At 38.7% G+C, this 21922-nt stretch overlaps 1 protein-coding gene across 3 annotated transcripts in view; it reads right to left on the bottom strand.

Annotated features, from left to right (window-relative positions):
• RERE (arginine-glutamic acid dipeptide repeats) overlaps window positions 1–21922 on the bottom strand; it is a 306083-nt gene that overhangs the window by 233846 nt on the left and 50315 nt on the right. For all 3 annotated transcript variants that reach the window (XM_081305735.1, XM_081305737.1, XM_081305736.1), the window contains exon 3: window positions 3289–3359. In XM_081305735.1, the coding sequence (XP_081161861.1) occupies window positions 3289–3359 (71 nt within the window). The remainder of the gene's footprint in view (window positions 1–3288; window positions 3360–21922) is intronic.

Genomic DNA, 21922 nt, shown 5'->3' with positions numbered 1-21922 from the left:
TACTTCCCAATTAAGCACATACTGCCATCTGCTCTCTTGAGCCCCTGCTTTTAAAGACTTGTTCCATAGATAAGTTTGGTCAATGTACTCAAACAGAACCAGATCTCCTGGTTTGGAAATAAGCCAAATCAAATGAATAATTTCTAAGAGTAAGAAAGCTTCCTAATAGAACACATGATTCACTTCCCTTGAAAATGCTACCTTTAGAAACCTCTGCACAGTTAGAAATTTAATTACTCTGTACCACCATAGCCTCCACCCTCTCTGAAAATGAGTGCTATAAATATGCCTGGCAGTGCCTGGTGCCTGTATTCTGATGCTTAAATATGAATAAGGCAGGGGCCATGGGCCCTACCCCAAACAAAAGGCCCACATCTTATCATCCAAACTGAGACACTATGGAGAGTGAAAGGGGAAACTGTTTAAACAGTCTGGCTGGGCCACTAAGTCATAAGCCAGGACAGAAAAGTAGTTTTGTTCTGTACTATAGACCCAGATTCTAAGAGAATGTAATAGCAGAGTGTAGAAGACAACCCAGATCCCCACATAAAATCCAAAGGTTCTTCTTACCTCACATGTAACTAGTTGATGAAATGTTACCCAAGACCCTCAGAGTTCAATAACTTAGTAATACCCTACTGTTATGACTGGTAGAAGGTATCCCCTCATCCCCACTTCAACTCATTAGCTTTTATTCTATTAAACACTGTAAGTTTATCTTAGACTAATCTTACCATTGGAATACTACCATAAAGAACAATCAGCAAATTCTTTTTACAATCCCCTTATACTCGAAATCTTAATCTCAAAAACCCACAATTGTAAAATGATTAAGTCTCATTTCTGGTATAAACAAACACATCTCACATCTCTCAGTTACAACCTACAAACCAAATTTTTGCTTTATAATAGCTAAAAAGATAAAATATCTAATTACAACATTTCAAAGCTATTGGATTTTTCTTTCATTTTCATTGCTTCATTTGCCATGTTATTTGCTATGGGCAAAACCAACTCCAATCTTTAAAATCTTGCAAAAAACAAAAGCATATTTCCTTCTGTTCATCTTTTCCCCTTATTGCTTGGGTGAAGTGAGGGGAGGGAAATTCTCATCTATTTATTTATCTTTTCATAAGAAGTATGCAGAACTACAAAAATAATAAAGTGAACATAACTACATTTTTTCCAGGAGCAATACTGCACCATCTCCATTATTCTCATGCAACAATCACAAGTATGTACTAATACAGAACCTCAAACAAAAACACAAAAAATAGCAGTGTGTGCATCCAAAAAAGGTGTCTAAACACACTACACCATACTTTCCACTTGTTTTTGCAGACAGCTTTACATGTGCTGTATTATACCAACAGCGACAACAGAAGCTTCAGCTTTTATTGCTGTTAATACCCTGAGCAATTACTGTATCTCAGCAGAAGTCTCTGCCCAGAACAGCAACTATCACACAATAATCAGCCCTTTGTAACGGGCACTGCTCAAACATGAAGGCACCTGCTAATGTGCAAAAAACTGTACAAAGGAGCTCAGAATCTTAACAGGTAAGAGAAAAAATCTTTACAATTTTATTTCACAGCCATGTACTTTCCATGGTACACAAGCATTTGGTTTAGTAAAAATCACACACAGAGATAATAAGCAAGAAGAGAACAGTAGCAGCAGCTACTACACCAAAATAAAACTCTTCTGGAAACAAGTCCACCTCCCAAAATTTCGGTGTCAGTGCAGTATCTGTGAAAAAAAAACTTTGTAAGGAAATATACAATAAAGAGCAAAGACCTCCGAAAATGGTAAAAAGTCATCCTGGCATGAAACTGAATATAAAACATTTAATTTCCAAGATTAAATTGCAATGCTCCTCTGCAAAACAGCAAGGGAAGTTGTAAGCAGCCTGCAAAGAGTCAATAAATCTTAGAAGTAAATGGCACAGTTGACTCTCTTCAAAATCAGTCTGCATGTGTTACTTATGTAATAACTTTTTAATAAGGAAAAATATAACACATATTTGTTAGTAAACTAGATGTTTGGGTCGCTGAAGATGATAAAAAGAAACAAGGGAGATGAGGGGTTAAAGAACTTTTCAGACTATATTACTTTTCTTTAGACTGAAATATCACATGAAATGTGTGTCAGAACACAAATACTGTTAAATTTCAATGGGTTTTGGAAATGTGGTAGTCACAGGTACCAATTGATATACATCCTCTACAAAGCTAAAGAATCAGGATATTTCTCTACCTAACAGTGCAGACAGTGGTCTACAACCTTTGCGCAAAAGGATCCCATTCTAAGATCAAAACATTTCAAAAGATTCCCAAATGATACTACTTCCATAGCATTTTCATTTATCAGGCTTTTGAAGAAAATACATAACGGTGATTTTTAACTGCATATTGCTCATAAATTTTGAAATATCAAAATAGCATATTAATATACGTGAAAAATAAGATATATAGACATGTGAAGTGCATTTATATACACAAGATTGAGGATACTTAATTTGCAGACATGTGCAAGGATCCAAAAACAAAATTGTGGAAACCACCAGGCTAAACCCAAGAGACTTCATAATAGGGAAGAGGCGCCCAGGTAACTTTCTTAGTGGGAAAGTCCCCATTGAGAAAGGACAATAGCTGGACCAGGCATGATGCAGACTTCCTTCTAACAACCTTTGGGAGGGCTGGGGATGTGGCTCAAGCGGTAGCACGCTCGCCTGGCATGCGTGCAGCCCGGTTCGATCCTCAGTACCACATACAAACAAAGATGTTGTGTCCACCGAAACCACTAAAAAATAAATATTAAAAAATTCTCTCCCTCTCCCTCCCCCCCCTTAAAAAAAAAAAAAAAAAAAAAAAAAAAACAACCTTTGGGAAAGCCCAAAACCAGATTCCAGGTACACTCCAGACCCACCAAAATGTCACAGAAATATATAGTTCTTCACAAGAAACTTGTCTCTGGCTCATTTGTATTCTTTTTCCTAGTTGTTAATTCCTAAATTTACCTCAGACTCTTAATAATGGCAAAAGCAAACTATTCCAGAAACTCAAAGAGTATCTCTGAAATTGTCAAAACAGCTACTAAAAGAATAAATACTTCAGACATATTGTTTACAATATAAAAACATGATCACACCATGTCTCAAAACTGAAAAGATGAAACTAGCAACTGCCTTGTTGACTGCTTCCTGTCAAGGGTGAGGGCAAAGTGAGAGAGCAGTGGGGCTGGCCACAAGAGGCTCAGAGCAGAGGAGGCACAGTAAAGCATGCTTACCAGTTTGAAGTCTTGAATGCTACAGATGAAATACGGTGTGTTTGGCCTCCGACTCTCGATATACACACAGTCTTTAAAAGAAAAAGAAAATTTAAAACAATGGCATTTACCTTTAAGGGAATAAAAGACAGGGCCCATAAAAGGCACTGCATAAATAAATGACAAAGCGCATACCTTTCATAGTAAAAATTTCTTTTCAAAGGCAATATTAAATTATAAATAACTTCAAGCTAAAGGAAAACTGCCCTTTGGTTCTTTTTGACAACCTTCTTGATAATTTAAAGAACCTGATTTTTTTCAGGGAAAGGGGGATCCATAGGACTATCCATATCCACATGAAGAAGTTTAGTAAAAAAGGAATTACTTGCTCAAGATTACACAGCAAAGGGGCTGGGGTTGTGGCTCAGTGGAAGAGGCGCTTGCCTCACACATGTGAGGCACTGGGTTCGATCCTCAACACCACATAAAAATAAAAAAAATAAAAGATATTGTGTCCATGTATAACAAAAAAATTTTTTAAAAAGATTACACAGCAAGTCAAAATTGCAAATAACTTATTCAGATGGATGTTCTCACATTCACAAAAATGACTTTGCCAAGAGCTACTTTTTTCTCAATAAACATTTTGAGGAAAGAAAAAAAATTTCAAAGAAAACCACTTGAATATGCTATTACAATGATCTTTTCATTTAAACCACAAAAAAGAAAACTAATTTAATCTCTTGTGGATAACTATTATATATTAACCTAAACATAATTTATTTTCTAATTGTAAAGAAAACCATGGCCACCAATCAGAGATGGAATACAGTAAACCAAATTACATTTTCTTCAGGGAAAAAAGAGCACTTTCTTAAACTGCATTTGATATGGCAATGGTTGGGTAATTATTTACTCTCAACAGCTAGAGTAGACCCGGATCCAAGATGGTAGGCTAGAATGAGGTTGCATTCTGTGTCTCTCTGTGACCTAGGATTCTGGTAGAGGGGATACTCTTTCTCTGCGAATTATTAGAGGATCCCCCCATCCCGAAAGCTGCTCCATCACAGGTCTCCAGACCTCAGCTCAGAGTCAGCACAGGACTCCCGGCCGCCCACCCACCCAGGACCGCTGGCATCAACACCTGTGTGGGACTTGGCTGCCCACCGATGCAGGATACATGGCCACTGCACACACGCAAGGCCACCACTCCTGTATGAACCCCCATCTACCAACATGGGGCTCCCCCAGTCGCCTCCATCTTGGAACCCTGCAATAACTGCCATACTGCCCAACTCGGGGTAGCCTGCACCTAGGGACACAGGACAGGGTCTGGAGAGAGCTGCCAGTGACAATACTTCATGCCACAGAGCTACATCTCTGAAAATGCCACCCAACGCCACAACCCGGCTGAACCCCACCCAACAACCCATCTCTGAAAACAGCCACCTCCATCTTGGGACACCTTTGACACCATCTTTAGTTGGGGCAACTCCCAGCCTGGGATACCTGCTGGGGCCTAGAAGCAATATCAAGGTACCTCTGTAAAGGTAAAATTTCTAAGCTGATTCTAAGCTGCAAAGCTTGAGTTAAAGTGTAAAAGACTAGGTATTGTTAAAATTCCTCTGCTACCCCTGGAACCTGTAATCTCTGTAGCTGTTAGGACAATACTGGAACTGCCCAGTAAATATTTCCATTGATTCCCTGGTTGTTTAATAGCTAAGGGCTCCAAGTAGCTCGGCACGTAGGCATCCAGGCCCCAAAACCAATCAGTTTAAATGTGTACCCCGCTTAGGAATGACCAATCACCCCTGCCTAGACTGTTCCCGCCAATGAATGTACTAATCATGTCTCAGAGTAGTTGTTCAATTTTCCCGCGCCTCATGATGATTTGTTCTGATGTATGCAAAGCCCCCCGCCCTCTCCAAAAAGTGTACTTAAGCTCTGCTTGACCTCTGCTCTGGGCTCTGGGCTGCTCTATCTTCCTGAGTGAGCCTGGAACCTCTCAGCATGCTGAATTAATAAATCCCCTATGCCAATTGCATGAAGTCAGTCTCTTGTGTGGTCTCTTTCTCCGACGCTTCGCCGGACCCTTACACCTCTAGTCCCCAATTCCTCCCTCTCCCTTGTAACCGCTAACCTGGAACAGTGTTTGCGGGCCACCAGGCTAGTCCATAGCTCGAAAAGCCCAGCTGTGAACTGCCCAATACAAAACAGCTCTCCGCTGCAGGTGTGCAGCCCCCAGAGCGCAGCCCATAAAACCTCCAGAGAGAGAGATTCATGATAGGGAAGCAGAAAGGAAGGTGGTATAAGTGAGATACAGTTTAAAGAATAAATGAGAGACCAGGAATTGTGAGGTCTACAGGCAATATAACGAGGTAAGACCAGGAACCCATATCACATGAGCAGCCCCAAAGGAGATCCTTGGGGTGTAGCCTCCCAACAGGGACCAGCAAGTGCTATATCCCACCCAGGAGCTCCGCCCCCAAGACCAACCCTCCCACCCTAATAACCTTCACCATCCTGAGGGTGGAGATAACCAGCAAACAACAGACAACCCCACCTTTAGATAAGAAGGGAAGCAAAAATCAACAGCTAGAGTAGAAAAGGTTTTTTCTTTTCTTCTTTTTTTTTTATGGCATCTTAAGATTTAAAAAAGGAAAGCAATACCTATAGAAAGGTAAAATCCTTCCACATTACAACTGACAATCATCATAAAGCTTAGGACAAGAAAATTTACAGAGTATTTACTGAGAAGGAAAGGTATGAGAGTCAATCAAACCTCCTAGGGAGACTGCTCATAATGCCATGATGAAAATACCATTTGTTTTATCCTTTCTCCTGACCCTTCAGAATGTTCTTGACAATTGGCAGATTCCTCTACTGCCTCACTGTTCACACATGTTAGGAGCCAACCCTCGTCCAGTGGAGAGTTCAGTCCACCAGAAAATCCACAGAGAGTCAGATCACGAGAAAACCCTCTCTGTAGAACACACCTTTCCAGGAAACTATGTGCAGGACTTCAGGATTTTGTATCCAAAGGTGATTTGCGATGACAACATGGAGAAGGATGTTGATGTGGTGGTGGTGGAGGAGGAGAGAGAAGAAGAAGAAGAAAGGAGGAGGAGGCGGAGGAGGAGGAAGGAGGGGGTAAGAAGGAAGACAAAGGAAGAAGGAGAAAGAAGAAGGAAGAAGGGAGGAGGAGGAAGAAGAGGAGAAGGAAGGAGAAGAAATAAAAACTGAACGTCAACTATTGTGTTTTTTTTGTTTTGTTTTGTTTTTTGGTACCAGGGATTGAACTCAGAGGCACTGGACCACTGAGCCACATCCCCAGCCCTATTTTGTATTTTATTTAGAGACAGGGTCTCAGTGAGTTGCTTAGTGCCTCACCTTTGCTGAGGCTGGCTTGATCCTCCTGCCTCAGACTCCTGAGCCACTGGGATGCGCATGCATCACTGTGTCCGGCCCGAATTCCCCAACTGATTTCTCTCCTCAGAAGCAAACTCAACAGACTTAATCCCTGAATCCATGCACACCATCAGCTCAGAAATGAGTTACTGAACTTTCTATCTTAATCTGGGTCCCAGAAGTTCAAGAAAAAGAAAAAGAAACTCTGCTTCAACATTCAGTCAACATCTTCTTAGCAAGCCAGAGGCCTCTTCCCACCAGGGTAAACTTTGTCTTCACACCCCAAATATAATATTCAAGTAAAAACAGAATTCCCTAGATAAAAACTGTAGCTCCAACTTACATGACATCGGGATGACCCAAGTTCTTCATATCTGTGCCCCTCTGGCCCCTCTTGTACCCACTCCCAGCATTTCAAATCTCTTGGTATCAGTTATATAATTCTTACTCAACCTAAACACAAACCACAATCTACAATGTCCTCTTCTTCCAAGCACTTCCTATGGAAAGCTATCTTTTTCAATTTCATGACAGAAAGTCATCCTAGCCTAGCTACTATTCACTGGTTTCAACATGAATAATGAATAGATCACTTTCAAATTAATGATTTCCACCTTTTAAAGTTCAAGTGACAAAAGTAATTTGCAGGGATTTGGGATACAGCTCAGTTGGAAGAGTGCTTGCCTTACACGCACAAGGTCCTGGATTCAATCCCCAGCACCACAAAAAAAAAAAAGGTAATTTGCTGATTTCAATGACTCAGTCCCATGCAAATAAATGCCACCCTCTTCCCCTGGGCTACATTCTCCAAAAGAACCATCAACTCCCATGTCCCATCTGTGCCAAACTGTCTTTCATCCTTCATTCCACCACCTTCTGGTCATACCAACCTCACAAATAACACCTCCCTTTTTTATATAACATTAGCAATTCACATTCCCTGTTTGTTCAGTTATTTGTTCACCATAATGTGGACAGTGAAGGGCATACAACTCTGATCTCAATCTTACAGAATCTGAAAACTCATGTTTCCATTCCCTATACCCACCAAGAAGCCATTTCTAGCATTAGCGTGAGTAAAGTAAGACAGAACTGAATTAAACAACAGATGCTTAAATAGTGAGGACTAGGTACAAATTTGTCATTATTTTACACAGGAAAAAGCTTTATATGTTTTTTCATAATCAAGAACCTTTTTTTATCTTATTTCCCCTCTATTGTGAGACATAAAGCAGCTATTAGCTGGTACATAAAAAATCTTCCAGAGAAGCTATATTCTTTAATTTCTTACTGCAAAGTGACATTCAAGGGAATGATTACCTGTAAATTATACCAGGGGGTAAATTCTGTTAAGAGAAGGAAGGAAAGTAACCTGCTGGCCTATCAAAGGCAGCCCCTGATCTCTGCTTGCTAAACTCTTCTCTGCACTCTTACACATGGAGGACTGCTGCCTGGAGAACAGGAAGAACCTTACACATGGAGGACTGCTGCCTGGAGAACAGGAAGAACAAGAGCCGATCCTCAAACCTGGCATTTTGAATAATCACAATGACTTATCAATGCCTTCCTTGCACCTAGATTTAAAAACTATCTTTTTTTGTTTAAAAACTACCATGGCAACCCAAAGTGATCCAAAAGGATGATCTCGTGAGATCTCAATATACAATATGCAAAAACAGTATCTGTGTCAAATCATATCTACCAGTGCTTTGAAATATTAAAAAAAGTCAGATAACCTCACTACAAAATTAAGTGACAAAACTTAAAGAGTTTATTTGACATAAATAGTACTAAATCACAGATGAGAGACGGTATGAGCTAAAATCTTTGAAGCCATGCCAACATACCATACAAGGCTGGGAAAGGAGGCTGCACTGTTTTGACCTGATTTCTCTCATTTACTTTTTAAATAAAAATACGAAATTACTGTAGAGACATATTTTTCTTCCCACAACCTTCCTACAAAAATTAGGGTATGGTGGGGCTCACCTATAATCCTAGTGATTCTGTAGGCCAAGGTTGGAGGGTACCAAGTTCAAGGATAACCTCAGCAATTTATAAAAATTAAAATTAAAGGGGCTGGGGTTGTGGCTCAGTGGTAGAGTGTTTACCTAACATGTATGAGGCCCTGGGTTCAATCCTTAGCACCACATATAAATAAAGTTAAAAAAAAATCCATTGGCAACTAAAAAATATTTTTTAAAAATTAAAATTAAAAAGGGCTAGGGATGTGGCTAAGTGGTATAGTGCCCTAGGTTCAATCCCTAGTACAATACTGCAAGAGAGCTAGGGAAGTGATTCATCTAAAGTAGACTATTTTCTTTTCCCTCCTTCCCTCCCTCCCTCCCTCCCTCCCTCTCTTTTTTAATTTGGTACTGGGGATTGAACCCAGGGACACGTTTATCAATGAGCTATATCCCCAGAAACACAGGGTCTTGCTAAGCTGCTTAGGGCCTAACTAAATTGCAGAGCCTGGCCTTGAATTTACAATCCTCCTATATCAGCCTACTAAATAGCTGGGGATTACAAGACTGTACCACACCATGCCCAGTTTTAAAGAGAATACTTTTTTTGGTGGTGGTGCTGGGGATTGAACCCAGGGTGTTGTTAATGTAAGACAAGCACTCCACCAACTGAGCTATATCCCCAGCCCTAAAGAGAATACTTTCTAAGAAACAATTCGGAATTCAAATCTCACCACCCCTATTCCCCCTCCCCCCCCAATATATATATATATATATATATATATTTTTTTTTTTTTAACTTTTCATTTTTCTACATAGTAAACACAAAAATCATATGAGGAATGAATGAACGAATGAATGAAGACAGATGCTGACTGGGATCCCAAAACGCTGCTATATTAACAGCACTATGAACGAAAAGAATGCTGTTTTCTAATATTTATTTAAGCAATAACTTGACTAGAGGCAGGCTCACTTATAGTTTTCTGCAAATAAGAAGAAGCCAAGTATCTGGTAACAGTGGAGAGCTCAAAGGGAAAAGGAAACAGGCATGAAAACAGGACCTCAGCAGGGAACACCTTCCCAGCACTGCCCCTTATCTTGTTTTGACTCTTATCAGCTGTCACCAAAACTGGCTGTATCATCTTGAAGATGATAAACTCACTGGGGAAAAAAAGTTTTCAGGAAACATATGTCACCAGCCCCTTCCTTCTTCAATATCACGAAAATTCAGTCACATGCACTGAAACATTGATGATTCTTACTTAATTAGGGCTACAAAGCTTACTTGGGCTTTTGTCTAAACAGAATATCATGTGCTTCTAGGCAACATTTATCTGTCTTTACTGCTCACAGGGAAAATTAAACCATGAGAACAACAATGCTGGAGAGGAAGGGTGGGAAATAGGGTTATAATAAACTAACTAAATGGAATTTTGTTCAAATTCCACATTTCTCTTCTAGAAGCATGGAAAACTTTCAATGCATCAAAAGCTTAAAAACTGACCCTAGGGGCTGGGGATGTGGCTCAGGCGGTAGCGCGCTCGCCTGGCATGCGTGCGGCCGGGGTTCGATCCTCAGCACCACATACCAACAAAGATGTTGTGTCCGCCGAGAACTAAAAAATAAATATTAAAAATTCTCTCTCTCTCTCCTCTCTCACTCTCTCTCCTCTCTCACTCTCTCTTAAAAAAAAAAAAAAAAAAAAAAAAAAAAACTGACCCTAGCTCATTATCTCTCTGGCATTAAGAAGTGGATGTTTTGGTATAACTGCTACAATATGACCCTTCCCAAGTCAATCATGATCAATAAAACAAGACACAGCAAGATCACCCTTCCAGCATCAGAAAACTTGTTATACTGGTGCACTCAATTATCAGCCATAATTTTACATCTGCACTTCCCAAGCAAAGAACACTGTAAGCACCCTCTTTTCCATAATTAATTAGGGAAATGTTACTTTAAAAGCCCCTGTTATAGCTGGATGAGGTGGTATGTGTCTGTAATCCCAGTTACTCAGGAGGTTAAGGCAGGAAAAGTCTCAATGTAAGGCTAGCCTGGGCATAGTAAGACCCCCCATTTAAAAAAAATAACATATTTAATGGTTTTTTAATGTAATGCACATTTAAAGCTCTACATTATACCTAGCACAGCAAAAATTTAAAAAATAAAAGCCCTATTATGAAAATGATTCTAACCCAATTTAACAGCTAAATCCCAGTAGAGTGATGTGGACCTCTATTTTAACTTGTGTTTATATAGTGTTTATGTCAAACAAAAATAGATGCAGACAGTCTAAGGGGGAAAGTGTGTTTTAAAAATTGGTGATGGGTCTGGGGTCTCAAAGCTCAATGGTAAAAAGCTTACCTGGCATAAGAACTCTGAATTTGAGCACCAGCACCGAGTAAAAAATACGAATAAGATGGGCTCAGTGGCACATGCCTGTAATCCCAGAGGCTAGGGAGGCTGAGGCAGGAGGAACACAAGTTCAAAGCCAGCCTCAGCAACTTAGCAAGGAACTAAGCAATTCTGTGAGACCCTGTCTCTTAAGTATAAAAAAGGGCTGGGGATATGGCTCAGTGGTTAAGGACCCATGGGTTCAATCCCTGGCACCAAATAAATAAATATTAAAAATTTTTAAAAGGTGATGATGGCCACCTATCTATGGAAGCAAAGCATTTATATATATATATTTTTTAAATTCTGCTATAAAAGCCTTATTAAATAAAGGGTGATCACTAATGAAAATGTTAACACATCTTTCACTCTAAGATTAAAAGTGGAACATGGCTGACATAATGTACATTTAGGAAAACAATGCAGAACACTATGTCCAGTGTTCATAGGAAAAAAATCATCAGTGACAGGTAGGCTGGTGGGAAGATTCTTCTCTCCCCATATGGCTGACAACAAACAAATTGCTTATCTGATCTGGTGTCACATCCTGCAGGGCAGATTTCAAGCAACATGGCCTGCTCTGTTTTAGAAAACAACACACTGGGAGCCTGGGCTTTGCAATAAATGCTTCGAACCAATTTGCAGTGCTCACTGGAAATACACAGGAGAATTCACAATGCCTGGGCTATAATTCTTATTTGGCAAATGATTCTGTTATAAACTGGTATCATACTGAATCCATTTTCTATACAGATTTTCTGCTACTGTTTAATGGGCTGTCAGTATAATTTAGATTTCATCTATTTAAACTCATTCAAGCCTAGACCTGATTGTACAGTAAATGAAACAGTTTTATTCAACAAAATTAATGACAGTTAATTGCAGTCTTCAGTTTTCAATTTTGTAAAAACAACTGTTCCAAGTTCAAGCATCAAAATTTCCCATACCAATTATTTCTCTGTGCTTTATAAGCATCCACATATTTTGGATGCCTTTCTTATAACACTAATGTTCAGTTAATAGTTCCTTCCATTCAAACATTTACTTTCAACTTTGCATAAGAGGTAGAACAACTTGAATATAACCAAAGTGTAGATAAATAAAAGTTTCATTGTCAGATTCCCAGACAGTAGCTCCAATACTATGGATTTCTTAGTAGCTCTAATACTATGGATTTCTTAAAGTTATCAAAATTGAAGCTTACATTTTTTTTCTTCTTTTGTGCTTTACTATTGGATGTTTTTCTTACACATTCCAAATTAGTCACAATGTCAACTTGAAACAAAATGAAATTTATTATGAAGTAGACTAAAAATAACAAATTGGATCTGGACATATGAAGCACATGGCACATATTAATATACAGAACTGAATTGCTTCTGAGACTAAGAATCTGCTTGTACAAGAAATTTTCTTCTGTGTTTTATTTAGCAGCCAACACAATGCTGTGAGTGACTTTTCTTCTTAGGTGATTTACTCTTTCACCTAAGTATCCATCAGCTGCCCATGGAATGCAAGCAGATCTGTACTACTTTAACTTCTAGAAACAGAATCTCAGGAAACTCTGCTCTTCCTACCCTTCCTGGAAGCCTGAAAGGAAACATACAAGCTGGAGGTGGAGCAAGATCCTAATGGAGCCTGAGATGACAAGGAAGGAAGCCACGCAATGGGATAACAAAAAGGTTCACTGTAGCTAAAGAAACAAGCCAAGAATCCACATCTCTTGATCCACAATTCTACATTTTTGGATGCTGTACTCAGATATCCTTACTTTAAAAAAAAAAAAAAAAATAGGGCAAAATATTTAAACTACATTCATGAATAACATCCAGAACACTAATTTGGAGAAAATACTCCGTGCCTCCATAGTACTTGGGGTGCTCAGCAACACTGAGCTAATTTTAAATTTTAATTTAAGACAGGGGCCTCACTAAGTTTTACAGGCTGACCTTAAACTTTCCATCCTCCTGATTTAGAATCCCAAGTAGCTGGAAATACAAGTGTATGTCACTGAGCCCCGGTTGGGTTTTTTTAAACAGGGAGAGCTAACATGCCAAGCATAGTGGCACATGTCTGTCATCCCAGTGACTCCAGAGGTTGAAAGAGGAGGATAGCAAGTTTGAGGCCTGCCTCAGGAACTTAGTAAAGCCCTATCTCAAAGTAAAAAATTAAAAGAGCTGGGGAGTCTAGCTCAGCAGTAAAGGACTCCTGGGTTCAAGGCCCAGTACCTACCCACCTAGCCCACACCACCACAAAAAAGAAAAAGCTAGGGACAGGTGGCCCTAGAAAGTATTCTTAAAAAACAACACATGGTACAACATCTGTAATCCCAATGACTTGGGAAGCTGAGATAGGACAATGGCAAATTCTAGGCTGGCCTGGGCAATTTAACAAGATTCTGCCTCAAAAAGTACTGGGGATGTGGCTCACTGGTAAAGTGCCCTGGGTTCAATCCTTAGTACCAACAGCTTCTCACTTAAAATGACTGGAATAGCTTGATGAATAGCCTTATCTATTACTTTCAGCATAGATTAAAAATCAACCCCTAGAGGCAGATGAAAGCGAGTTCACAGCTTCCTCCCTAAAGAGACTTTACAGCTAAGCCAAGTTCTAGCCCAATTCCATACCAAGATTTTTCAAGTAGCAATAGGGGACCATAGTTTCTCTTCCTGCAAATTGGCTGGCAGAGTGGCTGGCACAGGTTAATTGGCACTTGTCTCCCTCTATTTTTCCACTTCTGTATGGATTTGATTTTACTACTTGACAGGAAATTCATGGATACTCCTTCCAGAAAAACACAGAGACTACTGATAACCACCTTTTCTGGACGTTACAACACTTCTAAGTTAAAGGTGACTATAGTCACAGCTGCTCAGGAGTTCACAGAAGGATTGCCTGGGCATAGAAGTTCTAGCCCATCATGGGCAACAGAGTAAGACATTAAAAAAAAAAAAAAAGTTTGTAAATGCACAGAAATAATATGTTGAGATACTTATCACAATAAGAAATACAAATATGCAATATATGTACTTAATTAATTAAATAACAAAATTTATAAGAGACTATTCCCTAATAACCTCCCTAGTTTCAAAACAATGAAGCATATGAACATTATTTTGAAGTGTTTTTCCTCTATATGATGTGACAGATGTGCAACTGATATTGGTGTCACAGATACCACCAATATCACTGTTACTGCCTGCCTTCATAATTACATGAAATGCTGAATGTCGCTTGAAAATTAATCAATTAATGAAAATACATTTTTTCCCCACTCAAGTAAACAGTTCCCTACATTCTTTCATAGTTTGTTTGGTTGGTCACATATTCCAGATTATGAACTCCCAGCATTAATGGTATGTAAAGCTGCAATAATGATTCAAATTTATAATTATTGGCATGGCAATAAAGTCAGGACACACTAAGAAGCACATTATAAAGCTGCAAACAGCATAACTCCACATATGTTCACTAAGCAGCCATACAACAGAATGTGAACAATGGGATTTGCTTCTCTGAATTTTAACTTTTACTTTTGCTTATCTAAATTTTTCAGTTTTCTTTCTTAAAAAAAATGCATTATTTGTTCACTAAAAAGGAAAACTACAAGAAGGAAATGGAGGAGGCATATTTTTTAAAAAAAAGGTCTATTCCCAAATATTATAAATGTACTTCTAAGGGTGGCAGGGGGAGCAGTACATGAATTCAAGGGAGAGAACATAAAAATGAAGACCCTCTCATCATTACCAAATTACAAAACAATACTGAAAGAGGAAATGGAAATCCATATGTCCATGTATCAGACACCTTAACATTCACAGTCCCAACTGCTGGGAGTTAAATATGTGACAAAACTGATGATCTCTACAAATAACTAGCCTGGTACTAAACCTGTGACAAAACTGATGATTTCTACAAATAACTAGCCTGGTACTAAACCTGACTTGAACATCAAGAGCAATTTTTTAAAAAGACTGTACTCCATATCACCAGTATCTGTTTTCTGGATAGTTGCTACAGACTTCAAAGAAATCATTCTAATTCGTAGTCCTGAAAAAACCAAAATTTTTCTTCCTTAAAATGATTTCCAGCTAATAAAAAGAACAAACAGGAAATCAGGTCTCTATAGTCTCTTTTTTTTTTTTTTTTTTTAAGAGAGAGGAGGGGGGGGAGAGAGAGAGAGAGAGAGACAGAGAGAGAGAGAGAGAGAATTTTTAATATTTATTTCTTAGTTCTCAGCGGACACAACATCTTTGTTGGTATGTGGTGCTGAGGATCCAACCCGGGCCGCACGCATTCCAGACAAGCTCGCTACCACCTGAGCCACATTCCCAGCCCTCTATAGTCTCTCTTGAAAGGTGAGACATAAAATACCTCCTAAGGAAAAAATCATAATCCAAGTTCAAGTGTTGCTAGAATAATTCTCAAATGCAAACTTCAAAACCTTAAGTGCATTTTTACTCTATGGAATAGTTGATTATTAAACCACTATTTTTCAGTTAAACTATTACAGATGATATACAAATACAACACACCAAGTAAGACCTTTTTGTGACAATTCCCTTCCCTGTACCAAAGAAGAAAAATTACAATTATACACAGTATTAACATTCTCACAACTAATCTGGCAACTGTACAATGCCTGTTTTATAATACCAACACAATGGGATGCCAGGTCAAGTAAAGTCTGAAAACTAAATATCATCTAATAACAACGATAGCCTGCCTGAGAGCCAAGAGCTATGCACAGCTTTTACAAACAGAGCACAAATTAAAATGTTAAGAGCTGGGGATGTGGCTCAAGTGGTAGTACGCTTGCCTGGCATGCGTGCGGCCTGGGTTTAATCCTCAGCACCACAAACAAAGATGCTGTGTCCGCGGCGGGGGGGATTAAAATGTTAATCTGAAAATTGAGAATGAAATGCATACTTAAATATTTAAAATCTATATTATAAACTCACTCCATTTACCCATAATAGCCATAATCAATACTTTCCCTTTTTTTTAAATTACTATCAATGCCTATTGATCAGTCTGAAGTGAGATACTAACACTCCATCTGTCAAGCAAGGACATGGGCCTAGCACACAAAGAAAGCCTGAACAGTGCGTGCAGACTTCTAAGGCATTAAAAAAAACACTATTTCTTAGCCTTTTACAGTACACTTTACACATTACATACAGTACACTATTACACTGGACATTACTGAAAAAGGCCTTGGTAAGGCAGCTGACTGGGGAAACTTACAGATATATGGGGAAAAATTAATGTAGGGGCTGGATGAGTGCATTGTGGAATATCCTTTACATGTAAAATGCACTATGGCAGTCTCTTGAGCACATTTTTAACAGTGAAATAATGAAAAAAGATTAATACAGGCTGGGTAGTCAATACATACAGACTGATAAATAGTTATTATATATGAATTTAAAGACTTAGTAAATTTTAGAACTCTATTCATTTCTAGGCATTTAAACATTCACTTAGAAGAATCAAAAAGTTAATATATCTTCTTCCATCTATTTTTTGACATTTAACATACCCATTACAAAATCCATACTAACACAAACATAGGTAACCAAAGAAATAAAAACACATGTATTGGGGCTGGGGATGTGGCTCAGCGGTAGCGCGCTTGCCTGGCATGCATGCGGCCCGGGTTCGATCCTCAGCACCATATACAAACAAAGATGTTGTGTCCGCCAATAACTAAAAAATAAATATTAAATTCTCTCTCTCTCTAAAAAAAACAAAAACAAAAAAAAAACACATGTATTTATTTTGTCTAGTATTTAGGGTTTTTTAATATCTCCAAAGCAAAATTCACGTGCATAAGCATCTAAGGTGCTAGGCTGAAATATTTCTTTAAGAGATATCACTCTGGGCTGGGGATGTGGCTCAAGCGGTAGTGCGCTGGCCTGGCATGCGTGCGGCCGGGTTCGATCCTCAGCACCACATACCAACAAAGATGTTGTGTCCCTCGAGAACTAAAAAATAAATAAAGATTAAAAAATTCTCTCTCTCTCTCTCTCTCTCTCTCTCTCTCTTTAAAAAAAAAAAAGAGATATCACTCTTAGCCACACATCTGTTACATAATTGAACAAACTAATATACTGCTCCATTTTTAAATTCAGAGACAAATTTTGGAAAGTCTAATTTTCTTTTAATATTTTCTTAGTTGTAGATGAATATAGTATCTTTATTTTATGTACTTATTTTTTGTGTGTGGTGCCTATGATCGAACTCAGTGCCTCACACACGTGAGGCAAGTGCTCAACCACTGAGCCACAGCCCCAGCCCAGAAAGTCTAATTTTCTAAGCTGGTGGAGCTGTCTAGAATACACAGAAGACAATATCTGGAAACACATCAAACACATGGGTCAATATCAAACACAAGCCAACCTCTGTCAAGAATAGTCAAATTCTTGCATTTCAATTTAAATTATGTTATCCAACTCAACAAATACCACCATGTCACTTCAAACCAAAATCAAAATTGTTTTCTTCTAAAACGAGCTTTTTTTTTTAAACAAAACTAATAGTGTATAACAGATTAAACAACTTTTTTAAGCAATTTCCTCAGCTATTACAAAACAAGGCATCAATGTATAATTATAATAAAGGGAACATTTAACAATTAATTGAGCCAGCAAAAGCTAAACCCCCAGAGCTTAGGAGCTCAACGATTGCTCACTAAGCAAAAGGGCAGAGGATCTGAACATAACTGTAGGAAATCTCAGTCCAATTAGACTCTAGGTAAACATAAATCTTGTTCCACTGTGATTGGGACTCTATTCGTCACAGTCCACTAGACTGAATCTCTAAGCTGGATACTAAAATCAAACAAAAGAACTGCCTACTCCCTCTGTGGTCTCTCCCCCATTCCTGTGTATTAATCACAAGTTCCAAGCTGAACAGAGAAGGCTCCCAAAGGTTGTCAGATGGCTTTTACAACTGCCAGAAGACCCACAGAAGAATCACTGTGAGGCAGTACCTTCTCCAAAGATACACTCATGATTTGCCACAGTTGTAATACTTACAACATAATTCACTTTCTTTCATTAGTTTCTGTTCAGAGTCTAGGTAGAGGATATATATTTATACTCTACTGTAAGAAATACAAAAATAAACATACAGGATTTCCAAGAGGCATTTTTTGGAATGGCAAGTGTTTCCCTGGGTTTCTTCTCTAGCCAGCTTCTTATGAAGAATTTATGCTAAATCAATCAGGGAAAATCCCAACTGCCATAAGAATAAGGCACCCATTCTATGCCTCGTAGAGCTTGAGAGGAAACAGAACAGGTTGTAACTTAATACCTAAATGGGCTTATCAACACAAACATGTAAAAATTATTTTTAAACAATTTACTATATAGAAGACAGGGTTCTGTATTTCTTGGAAAGAAAGAGAAAGAAAAGACGGAAGGAAGGAAGGAAGGAAGGAAGGAAGGAAGGAAGGAAGGAAATCAACACAATAATATTTACTGACAAATGAAAATTACATACAATTAAAATTCGGTGTCTATAAATAAAATTTTATTGGCACAAAGTAATGTCCATTCATTATATATTATCCATTCTTGTTTTCTTGCCATAAGGGAAGAGCTGAGTAGCTGCACAAGAGACTACCTGCCCCCAACAGAAACGTGTGCTATTCTGGCAATGCTGACTAAACAACAAGCTCAATTGATAATGTAAAAATCTACACCATAGAAGACTAATGATGTAAAAGATACATTCTCAGAAACCGTCTGTTAATAGATTGCTTAAAAACGTCTCTACATGGAGAGGCTGGGATTGTAGCTCAATGGAAGAGCCTAGCACATGTGAGGCCCTGGGTTGGATCCTCAGCACCACATAAAAATAAATAAATAAAATAAAAGGCCTGTGTCCATCTACCAAAAGAAAAAAGAATTTCTTTTCATGTTAAAATTAGGCACACTGGCCTGAAGCATACAAAATAGACCTTTTAGCTAATGCCTTCACAAGGATTACAGAGTACCTGCAATATCATGTCTCCAAGGTTCTTGTCACATTCGTCATTTGGGCTGAAAACTCAATACATTTTATGAGATCAGTGATGACAAATATTTCCAGAACTGCACATTAAAAAAAAAAAATACTGTCAATAAAAGTACTTTTTCCAAATGGAACTATATTCACCCAGGAAATGCCATATTCTTCCAGAAGAACCCTATGAGATGACATCACCAGTAAGACAAGACTGAGAACTAGCAAGCAATCCACTGAAGATCATTACAAATATCCACAAGGATTAGACAGTTCTAAGAAAATGGAAGAATGCCAGCCATTCTGACAGGTTCAAAGATCTCTTTTTTTTTAAGAGGAAACAAATATCTTATGATTCCATCATGCTCAAAAGTCTTTAGAATCAACCATGAGTATCACAAAATAAATAAATAATTTAAACCAGGGCATTAACCCCTAAGAGAGTTTCAGGCTTTTGGAGTCAAAGAATCAGATAATGTGAGGTGAGAGGTCATGTGGAGTTTTGATAATGAAGACCCTGGAACTGTGAACATCTTTCTTTAGGAGGTACATATCTTTTAAATCTAAAAGAATTAAAAATTAAGTAATACTCATTGGGTGAGGCTGAGGCAGGAGGATGGTGAGTTCAAAGCCACCCTCAGCAAAATCAAGGCGCTAAGCAACTCAATGAGACCTGGGTTTCTTAAAAAATAAATAAATAAATACAAAATAGGGCTGAGGATGAGGTTCAGTGGTCGAGTGCCCCAGAATTCAATGGCCAATACCAAAAAATTAAATAAAATTAAAAATCAAGTAATTCTAATCAACTGGGATGGAACTAGCTACCTTAAATTGATATGCATTTTCTATCCCTGTGAAGATTTAGAAAAGAAGTCAGGTACAGTGGTACATACCTGTAGTCCCAGCTGCTGGGGAGGCTAAGGCAGGAAGATCACCATTCATCCTCAGCCTGGACAACACAGCAAGATCTTGTGTCTTATAGGAAAAACAAGGGGGCTGCGAATATAGCTCAGTGTTATAGTACTTGCCTAATAAGGCACTAAATTCAATCCCTAGCACAGGGGGTATTTTTTTTTTTTTTTTAAGTTTCACATGATTAATAGTGGGGCTGGGGTTGTGGTTTAGTGGTACAGCACTTGCCTAGTATGTGTGAGGTACTGGGTTCGATTTTCAGCACCACATAAAAATAAATAAGGTTCATCCACAACTAAAAATATATATATTTAAAAAAAAAGATTTAACAGAATTGAAAGTATCTTAGAAACATTTCCAGGTTATAAAGAAATCGGGCTGGGCACTGTAGCACACGCCTGTAATCCCAGCAGCTCAGGAGGCTGACAATTTCAAAGCCAGCCTCAGCAACATAGCAAGGCCCTAGGCAACTTAGTGAGTCCCTGTCTCTAAGAGCAAGGGATGTGGCCCAGAGGTTAAATGCCCCTGGGGAGAAGAAGAGGGAGAAAGAGAGGGAGGGAGAGATAGATAATGGGGAGGAGATGACCTGTACAAAGAGAGGAAGAGAGAGGAGAGGAGGGGAGGGGAGGGGAGGGGGAAGGAGGAGAGCGAGGGGGAGGGGAGGGAGGGGGAGGAAGAAGAGGGAGGGGGAGGGGAGGGAGGAAGGGAGGAATCCGGCTTGGAGTAGTGGTGTAATTCTAGTCTCAGCAATTTGGGAGGCTAAGGCAGGAGGATCAATTCAAGGTAGGATAGAAGAAACAAAAAACAGAAAGGAGACTGGAGGAAAGAATCAAAATAACAGGATTTTTATTCAGAAGTTCCACATATATTTCCAGGCCTATCACTCCCTAATCTCTTCCTTCCAGGCCTAAATCCTTGAGAAATCTGTAGATCTATCTGTGCACTAAACCCCTCAATAATTAGATTGTTCGTTTATTTTGAAGAACCTATAAATCAGGAGACTTTCCAGCACTATCCACTGATCATATAACAAAGACCATGTCAGTCTACGGATCCTGAACCTGACCAGCCCAATAGAAACCATTTTGAGATCACCAAACTGAGGGCTGGGGATGTGGCTCAAGTGGTAGTGCGCTCGCCTGGCATGCGTGAGGCCCGGGTTCGATCCTCTGCACCACATACAAACAAAGATGTTGTGTCCGCCGAAAACTGAAAAATAAATATTAAAAAAAATTCTCTCTCTCCCCTCTCTCTTAAAAAAAAAAAAAAAAGAGAGATCACCAAACTAATATCATTCCTACATAGCTGTCCATACTAAACCCCCAAAACAGCATCTCTTACTCACCAGATGGCCACATTTTCCCTTGAATGTACATCTACTTTCCTAAATAAACCTCTGTCTATGTTTCTGGCTGGTGCTGATTTTTTTTTTCCTTCACATATTCTAAGCACCCACTGGTCCTAAGTCAAGTTCTCCTTCTCTTTGGGAACTCTTTGGACCCTTCTTCAGGACACCTGGCCTCTGTGATAACTTGAGCCCAGGACTTGGAGACCAAGTCCATTATTTTTGAATGGGGGTCTGGGTAACAAAGCAAGATGCCCATTCAAAAATAAACAAAAAAGAAATCAGGATATATATGATGTTTCTGTTGTTTATAAATTAAAATAATTTGGCTTGTAGAAAACCTCCATTACAGCCCTTGAAGGTTCTTTCACCCGTTTAACTGATGAAAGACAAATGCACAGCAGATTATACTGTACTGCCTCTCTGTATGTAACTGACTCAAATTTGTGGTCAAGGTTGGAACTTAGGTTAGTTTAGGCACAGCACTAAAATATCTTAAGAGAATGTTTTAGGTTCACTCATTTACAGGTTCAATTAATTTATAACAAGAGTTAAGTTTTGGGGAAGGTTTGTATTAATAGACTTTTAAAAATTAAAAAAAACCAAATTATTAAAAGGA

The sequence above is a fragment of the Spermophilus citellus genome (genome assembly GCF_964194105.1).
Source record: "Spermophilus citellus genome assembly, chromosome: 9".
NCBI lineage: Eukaryota > Metazoa > Chordata > Mammalia > Rodentia > Sciuridae > Spermophilus > Spermophilus citellus.
The sequence above is the reverse complement of the archived record's forward strand: the minus strand, read 5'-3'. Positions and strand labels throughout refer to the sequence as shown.